Source organism: Leptopilina heterotoma, unplaced genomic scaffold (assembly GCF_015476425.1).
Source record: "Leptopilina heterotoma isolate Lh14 unplaced genomic scaffold, ASM1547642v1 Lhet_184, whole genome shotgun sequence".
In the NCBI taxonomy this organism is placed as follows: Eukaryota; Metazoa; Arthropoda; class Insecta; order Hymenoptera; family Figitidae; genus Leptopilina; species Leptopilina heterotoma.
Window position 1 is genome coordinate 298,008 of NW_025110903.1, and position 9,396 is coordinate 307,403.

The 9,396-nt window shown below is 24.3% G+C and overlaps 1 protein-coding gene across 2 annotated transcripts; it reads right to left on the minus strand.

The window, feature by feature from the left end:
• Positions 1-298: 298 nt before the first annotated feature.
• On the minus strand, positions 299-7,596 carry LOC122500420 (40S ribosomal protein S15Aa). Of its 2 annotated transcripts, none has more exons than XM_043609342.1 (4): positions 7,444-7,596; positions 6,848-6,982; positions 1,111-1,276; positions 299-458 (listed from the first exon to the last, which is right to left on the minus strand). In XM_043609342.1, the coding sequence occupies exons 2-4, from the start codon at positions 6,978-6,980 to the stop codon at positions 365-367; spliced, it is 393 nt and encodes a 130-aa protein (XP_043465277.1). In that variant the 5' UTR covers positions 6,981-6,982; positions 7,444-7,596; the 3' UTR covers positions 299-364. The 2 variants fall into 2 exon arrangements, with proteins under 2 accessions (XP_043465277.1, XP_043465278.1); XM_043609343.1 differs by lacking the exon at positions 7,444-7,596 and adding an exon at positions 7,226-7,249.
• Positions 7,597-9,396: the final 1,800 nt, after the last annotated feature.

Sequence of the window (9,396 nt, forward strand, 5' to 3'; positions counted from 1 at the left end):
ATCATTGCTAAACTTTCAATGCAAATTGGAAATTTGAGAAAAAAAATTTTAAATTCAGATTTTATGGCGTCAAATGTAAAAATGTGGCTTTTTCACCCCGTTCTACTCTAATTTATTTCTTTTTTCTAAATTTTTCATAAATGGTTATAAGTTCTGAAAAATATTTATTTTATTTAAAGATATTAATTAATTTATGAAGGGGTTGAGGTTAACGCCCCAGTGATGACTTTCAAAAATTATTAATATTATAAATTAATCTAAATGGTATAAACGAATGCATAAAGAAAAACTCAATTAATGCTGTAACAATATTTAACATCTTTATTTCTGATAAATATTGATACAGTTTTCTTACAATATTAAATTAGAAGAAAAATCCCAGAATTTTACCCCCAAGATGTTTTCTCCTAGCTTCTTCGTGATCCATAATACCTCCACTCGTTGTTAAAACCACATATCTACGAAAATAGAAAACAAATATGTCAAATATAAAACTTCTTCCATTTCAAAATATAAATGATTTTGCTGTTTTTTTATAAACATACTTTCTTTTAGATAAATTATTTATTTTATAAATAATTTCACCTACACAACGGTAATTTACTTGAGTTTTTTTACATGCAAATTATAAATCAAAATTAATATATTATCAATCAAGTCAATATGTATTTCAAAAATAAAATCGTGATTTCAGACGATCCTGTTTTTATTTATTATGTCACCGACACACATCCTGTTTTAGTATCGAAACATTTACAAAATATTCTACAATTGTTATTTAGTATCATGTAAGTTTTGAAGTGATCAAAATTTCGTTATAACCAATTTTTTACTTTACATATATTTAAAATAAAAAATCATTTCAAATAATTAACAGAAAAAATAAAAAAATTTTAATGAGAACATTTAACTATAATTATAATTACAATTTACACCAAGTACTAACGACAGGGAATTTGAAGTAATACCTAAGTTTATATGTTAAGAGAGAAAATTTCAGCATACTAAAACTTGAAAGACTATTTATACTATTTTTCTAAAACTAAATTCAAAAAATCTTTTGCACGTGTTCAATTTGAAATAATAATTTTAAACATTTTTAAACTTTACCCAAACTGTCTGCTGGGTAATAAATTATTAGTCCATTTTTCAATATCTGTGATTGGAACATCGAATCTAGGAGAAATAACTCCACACTTGTTTAATCTTCCTGTTAAGTTGACAACAACTTTGCCACTTCGGTGGTCATCGACGATTTCGAATTCTCCAATATACCCTGTAAAATAATAATTCAAAATAAACATTGATATTAAATATATTTATAAGAAGATAGTCTTTAAATTACTATAATAGTATTCTATACTGTGAAACACAAAGGCTCCGAACTGAATTTAGGAATTTTTTAACACGAATGAAAAAGCTCTTCTTTAGACACATTTTTTAAAATTCTATAACAAAAATAAATTTTACCAAAATCAGACTTCGCACTCGATAATTAATTTTAAAAAAAGGATCTTTAAGAATGATAAAAATAGTAAAAAGTAGCTATCAAAAAATTAAATTTGACGACTAAAAAAGAACTCGTTTTAGGCGATTCACAAAAATTTGATTCAATATTTCCCTGACTCTTTCCTGATTTCAATTTAAAATATTTACTCTTTTTTATATCCTGGTAATAAATCCAGTTCTAAATTTTTCTGAAGTTTTTTTTCCAAATTTTTAGTTAGAATTATTCAAAAATACGACTATATTTAAAAAAAATTTTTAGAAGTAAAAAAAAACATAAATTAAATTAAATTATTCAAAACTTGAATAACTTTTGTTGAATTTAAATATTTATTTTATAAATTATTATAAACAATTAATATTTTAAACAATGTCAGTGTAAAACATTTTAACAATTTTATCCTTTTTAAAAAAACAACTGAAATTTTTTCAAAATTCAATCATTTTTTTGGAATTTTTAAATAAAATTATTGAAAACTTAAAAAATTCTTTTAGAAAATAATAACTAATTTTTTATGATAAATATTTAAATAATAAGCTTTTACAGCGATTAAAATTTTCAAATACAGGAAATTTAAAAATCTTTTGAAATTTACTTATTTTCAGAAATTCATATTGTAACGCTTCTAATATTCAATTATTATCTACAATTACATCTAAAAATCATTTTTTAATCAATTCTTGTTAGAAAGTTCAACGAGAATTCAATTATTTAAATACAAAAATAAATAATAGATACTCTGTACGAATAGGTTTTTAACCCGTACACTATTGAATAATTAAATAAATAAATAAATTCATTATTGTTTAAAATTGAATTTTTATAAAGTGTTTTATCAAAATTTAATCGGAAATTCTTTCAAATAATTTTATTAAAATTTGTAATAAGCAGGCTTCGAAGTCTAGTAGCAGGTCAAAAAAAGTGTGAAAAAGTAGCATTTTGTAGCAAAAAGTAGCATATTAAAAATGAAGTAAAATTAGTTTTTTAAGTAAGAAAATTAAGCGAATATATGTTGTTGTCCAAAAAATTGAAAGAAAAAATACTAAAAATAGGAATTCACAAATTTTTTTTTAATTTTGATTTATAAACATAAAACATGAAAATATAATAGCTTCTTTGTCGATATTTTACATTAGAAAGTTTTATTTACATAATGAAATGTAATTGTTAATAATACTTAAATGAGATCTTTCATAAGAATTTGTTTTTTAATAACAGGCTCATAATTTTGAGAAGTTAAATTGACACCTTCTTTCTCCTTATTATTTTTTAAAAAACTATCAATAACTTTTTATCAGACATCTAATTTTTAAAAATGAAACGTAAACATTTTTTAGTAATTTACTAATAACAACTATCAAAATAAAAAAAATGGATTGTTTTTAGTCATATAAATTTTTTAAATTTTAGAATCCACATAGCCATAATTTTGTACAATAATAAATTATGAGCAATTTAATTCCAATAAAAAAAATTATAATTTTTTTTCTAGATAGATCTTAAATCTTTATAAATGATTTTTTTATTATTGAACAACCGACTTAAAACACTGTATTATTAAAAATACAATTAATATTTTTAAATTTGACATAAAGTTTGTAAACATAATATAATAAATAATCACGTTAAATAAATATTATTTTGGATTTTTAATCAAACAATTTATATAACCAAAAGAATTAAGTTTTCATTCTTAATTGATTTTTTATATACTTGATGAAACTTTTATAATGTCAAAAAAGGTATTACTATTAAATTATATAGTGAAAAATGAAAAATTTAGTTTGTAAATTTTTTTTACATTTTTTGGAAAAAAGTAGCATTTAGTAGCTTTTTGACAAAATAAGTAGCAAAAAGTAGGCTTGACCAAAAAAAGTGTCAAAAAAGTTGAAAAGTGTGTCACTTCGAAGCCTGAATAAGAATAATTGTATTTTTTGAGAAATTTATTATTTATGAAAGTCATTGAATTTTTGAGATGAATTTTATTAACATTTTTAAAAAAATTTAATTCCTGTGAAGAATTTTATTATTTGTGAAAATAATTGAATGCTTGAAAAGAATTTTCTTAAATTTCTTTTAAATAATTGAATTCTTTTTGACTAACTAAAAATTGTCTTCAAAATTTTTTAAGGGGTTAAACCACTCTAGAGCGTCAAAAAGAGGTTCTAATTTCAACATTTTTTTAAAAGAAAAGTTTAAAAGTAATGAGAAATATGTTTACATATCTCTATCAGGTACACTTTAAAGAGAACATAATATACTTTATAAATTTTTTTTTGTTTAAAAACTGCAGATGTACATGTACGTGATGGAAACCCTTTGTAAAAAGAAATCCTTCGCGGCCGGAAAATTGTACCAAAAACCTTTCCGGCCGCGAAGGATTTCTTTTTACAAAGGGTTTCCATCACGTACATGTACATCTGCAGTTTTTAAACAAAAAAAAATTTATAAAGTATATTATGTTCTCTTTAAAGTGTACCTGATAGAGATATGTAAACATATTTTTTATTACTTTTAAACTTTTCTTTAAAAAAATGTTGAAATTAGAACCTCTTTTTGACGCTCTAGAGTGGTTTAACCCCTTAATGGAAAATTTGGATTCTTTGGCCTAAACCTCAAAACACAAATTAATTGAATTTTTGTAAAATTTTATTCAAATTTTTTGAAGTGTCTTTAAGAATTTTAGAAACAAATTTTTTTATTTCAATTATTAGCGTATTTAAAATAGTGTTAATTCTAATAAAAAAAGTCGAATCTAAAAAAAGTATCCAAATAGTACCTAATCGTAAAAAGTAGCAATAATAGTAGTGCAATTCCACGCCACTTCGACAGCGTTTTGGAGTAAGCAAATGGATTTTAATGACACTCAGGGATTGTAATCTATATATAAAAAGAAATATTTTCACCAAAAATGAAGTCAAAATATTCGGTACTTTTTGAGATAGCAAAATTTTGAAAAAATTTTGAAATCGTTATATATCTCCCATAAAACTTTATAAAAACTAAAATTTTTTTTTCAAAAATTCAGGATGAAAAAACGAAAAAAAAATGTTAATAATTTAATGTTTATATAAAATTTTGTTAATTGGAAAATTTATTTAAATAATTTTACTTAACTTTTTTAATTAACAAAATTTTATATAAACATTATTAACATTTTTTTTCGTTTTTTCATCCTGAATTTTTGAAAAAAAAATTTTTAGTTTTTATAAAGTTTTATGGGAGATATAACGATTTCAAAATTTTTTCAAAATTTTGCTATCTCAAAAAGTACCGAATATTTTGACTTCATTTTTGGTAAAAATATTTCTTTTTACATATAGATTACAATCCCTGAGTTTCATTAAAATCCATTTGCTTACTCCAAAACGCTGTCGAAGTGGCGTGGAATTGCACAGTAGGTTTTAGTAAATGATTGCGAAGCCTGAAAATAGTATTAGACATTGAATCTGGAGAACCTGACAATTTAATTTAAATAAAATTTTTGTGCAATGATTTCTATCAAAATTACAGAGTAAGATAATTTATATTCAAAATTTTGCGCAAAACATTTCTTATTCAATTCTAATTCTGCTTCACAGTAATAATTCTATATTTAAGAATAAATATTTTGAATTTAAAATTAGTATCTATTATCAAGATAAGTAACATAACATTGCATTATTTTTTAAATTTAATAGTATAGGTACTAATTTATTATTAAGTATTTATATTTTATATTTTCAATAAACAAAAATTCAATTTATGATTATAGAACCGCAGTGACATTCACAACACAAGTAAAATATTTCTTAAAATATTTGACATTTATCACATCCTTAATCTTAAATTTTTTAATTTTGACTCCAGATTTTAAAATTAGCGATCGCAAAAGAATACAAAGAAAAAAATTTGTTCTGAACTAATTAAATTACAAAAATTAAAGATAAACAAATAATTAAAAAAAAACAAAGTTCTTTAACAATTTTCAAATCCATTTATTTACAATTCAATTTTACGAAATTGCGATTATTCGGAAATTCTTTAATTAATATATTAGAAAATAAACGCTTCATATAATTTCAAAAAAATTTCAATTATACTTTTTCGAATCAACAGAATTATTAATTAAACGTATGAAAAAAATTAGATTTTTAAAAATTTTAATTTCAAACGTTTTCTAAATTCTAATGTTATATTTTTAAAAATTAATCCTATAATGCTTTTAATATATTCAATTAACATCTAAAATTTTAACTGAAATTCATTTTTAAATAATTGAATTTATTGAATAATAATTGAATGTTTCTCAAAACTAAATTCTTCTAAAGAATTTTATTAACTTTTAAATAATTGAATTCTTAAAAATAATTAGATTTTTCGAGAAATTCAATTAAAATAATTGAAATTATTCTGAGTTTTATTATTTATGATGCAAATAGTCGAATTCCTCAAAAGAATTTTATTATTTATTAAAATAATTGAATTATTGCGAAGAATTTTATAAAAAATTCTTTTTTTTCGAAAAAATCTAAGACAATTCTTTTTTAAATAATAGAATTCCTGAAAATTTTTATTATTTGTGAAAATAATCTAATATATGCGTGAAAATTTATTCAATATTTTTTTAAATAATTGAATTCTTTTGGGAAATTTTAAGAAAACAGTAAAAAAATCTTTGAATATAATTGAAATTTTGAGAATTTTATTCAAATTTTAGAAAGTAATTGAATTTCGGTGAAAAACTTTGCTATTGATAAATATATTTAAAATCTTGACAAGAATTTAAAAAAATTTTTCGATAATAATTAAATTCTTGTGATGAATATTGTTATGTATGAAAATAATTGAATTTTGCAAAGGATTTTATTAAAATTCCTGAAAATAATTGAATTTATGGGAAGAATTGTGATATTTATCAAAATAATTGAATTCTTTCAAAGAATTGTGTTCAAATTATTCAAATAATATTAAATTTATATTAAAAAGTTGCAACTAAATTCAACTGAATTGAAATTTTGATTAACAAAAATTAATTTTTTTTTTAAAAGCGAAGCAAAATATATGTTAGTAACAATTGTTTCTTTTAATGGATTTTTTATGAAAACTCAGTAATTAAATAAAAGATTTAAACTTTCTGACTATAAAAATGTAAAAAATTGAAATTAAAATGTTTTTCATGAAGTCTTTCCAGAATAAACTGTTAATTGTAAACGCAATCGTAAAGACAAATTACAGGACTGAGATATTATTTCAGTCTTCCGCCAACTTATTATTTTGTTTACATTTCCTAACCTAATTAACAATCTTTTTCTGGAGAGACCTTTTTTATAATAATTTTAAATTCATAAAAAAACTTACCATGCTTCATCATGACAGTCAAAAACTTGACGATAACCTTGGAGCAAGGCCTCAACAAAACTTGCCTCTTTCCACGCTTTTCGGCATTATTAATCGACTTAAGAGCGTCGCTAAGAACATTCATACGCACCATGACTGAAAGAAAAAGATTTCATATAATAATTTATAAAAAACCATCAAATTAACTTCACTCAACATTAAAAATAACATCACAAAAATTCCTTCTCTTTATAACACATGTTTTTTCTCACGTGCTAACATTGACAGACAAAATTATTTACTTTTTTAATTTCACTCGTAATTATTCTCTTGTTTATTTTTAAAACTGGACAAAATATAAACAAGAAAAATTAAATTATTAAAACCAAATTTGCTTACTATTTAATATTCTTTTCGGAATATAAATTAAAAATAAACGGTAGCACAAAACTAAAGTGTCACTATTAACCTATAAAACAACTGCACATCTATCAACTGATAAATTTAACAAACCCCTGTTCCCATTAAAAAATATTATAATTCTTATATATAATTTAAGTTGTAGTTTCTTAATTTTTTTTTAATAATGAGATTTAATTTACGATTTAATAGATTACCTGCGATTTAAATTTTGTTTACCGGATCGACATTAAACACAATCGGATCACCGAGAAAAAAGAAAGATGGACGTCGACAGCATGGCATGGCAACTAAAATTCAATGTTGGTACGCCTTCAGGGTTGGGTCACACGACATTTGGGAAAATCAGGCTGTGTTTACATGCTTGCGTTCGAACTCTGCGTTTTGCGTTGCATAATGAAAAACAGAAAGAACAATATTTACTTCTATCCTTCTTACACTTACTTATTTAAACTAGGCCATGAGTGCAAATATAGCGAACATATATCTCCCTCTCTCTTACACTCATGGCCTAGTTACAAAACGGAGCGCAAAACGGTGCCATGTGACTGCACGTTTAGGGTGCGATCCCATGAATGCAGAATACGTCGACCGAAAGCAGAAAATCATGAGAGTGAAAAGAACAACAATATCTATCTATCTCTTTCGCACTCATGATTTTCTGTTTTCGGTCGACGTATTCTGCTGTAATGGGATTGCACCCTTACACTTTCGGTAAAAATGGTCCAGAATGGAAAATCTATATTGGAGTAAGAGAGACAGGCAGTGTATCTGTCTCTCTTACTCCAATGTAGATTCTCCGTTCTGGACAATTTTTACCCACAGGGCTGACACGACCAGCTTACATAGTGTCCAATGTGTTGAAAATGGCCACCAGATGTCGCTAGTAGTAACTTTGTCCATTCCGCGTTCTGCTATTCTACTCCTGTTTAAATTGTTTCTTGTTTACATCACGTGTTCAAGTCGTTCAAATCGTTGAAATAATTTCAGTTTAATGGATTTAATTCACTGAATTTCATTATTATGGTTAAATGCATCGCTCCCGGATGCAAATCTGGTTACGCAAGTAATCCAGAAAAAGTGCATTTCTTAACCGTACCAAAAGAGGAATCTGTATTAAAATTGTGGCAGAAAGCCATATTGCGGAAAGATTTTACCGTCAAACCCGGTCAAAGTGTTTGTGAAAAACATTTTCAAAAGGACGAAATTTTATTTGAAAAAATAATTACAGGACCTGACGGAACTATTCTAGGAAGGGTAAGTATCGACCGTATCGACTAAATTAAATTGTGAGTAAGTAAATTATATTGCTAATACAGTCATTGTCGTTTCCTGAAATTTCATTCTCTCTATCATAAATAATTTATATTTAAAAGTCATTAATTACAATTTTTAGAAAGTATATTATTTATATTTTTTATTAAACGAGTATTTTGTAATTTATATAAATTTTGTTGATTGTTACTGATTTTTTTGTATATTATTTAATAATCTTACAATTTTTTAATGTAGAGTCCTTATAAATGTGCAAGATTGAAAAAGGGAGTTTTGCCGTCAATATTTCCTGGCTGTCCTGCATATTTATCGAAGGCTTCTACCAGTACTAGAAGACCACCAACGAAACGGAATTTTGAAAATAAAAATAATGAGTGTGATGCTGGAAGTACGTCGAAGAGGAAAAAGAATGATCAATGCATCAATTTAGAAATGGAATGGGATAAAAATGAAAATGAAACGAATAATGAAAAATCTGAACACAATCCACAATTTATTTTTGCTACTCTTTTGGAAAAGAACGATATTTCTTTTCCAACTTCTTGGTCTCGACAAAATATTTCTTCCGAAGGAATTAATGTCTTGCAATTCAGTCAGTGGATCGTAAGAAAAAAGGATACTGACTTTGAGACAGTGTGTACCAAGCAAGTCATTTTAAATAGCACTATGGAAATTAAAATTAAAATTATGGGCAAAAATATAGAGACTGAAAAATTTAACTTAAAAACGAATGAAATAACTGCAATAAATGAACTCGAGGATGTAATTAAAACTGTTGATGAACGTAGGGTTTGCTCTGGCTGTGCAAAAATAAATGCTGAAGAAAATATTATAAATTCGATTACTTTTCGTGATAAAGAAGGATATTTACGTCA

Excerpts from the sequence above, each read along its gene's own strand:
- LOC122500420 (XM_043609342.1), bottom strand. The coding sequence starts at position 6,980 with ATGGTGCGTATGAATGTTCTTAGCGACGCTCTTAAGTCGATTAATAAT. Across the intron at positions 1,277-6,847 it reads GACTGTCATGATGAAGCATG|GGTATATTGGAGAATTCGAA; the intron begins GTAAGTTTTTTT and ends ATTATTTTACAG. Across the intron at positions 459-1,110 it reads TTACCCAGCAGACAGTTTGG|ATATGTGGTTTTAACAACGA; the intron begins GTAAAGTTTAAA and ends CTATTTTCGTAG.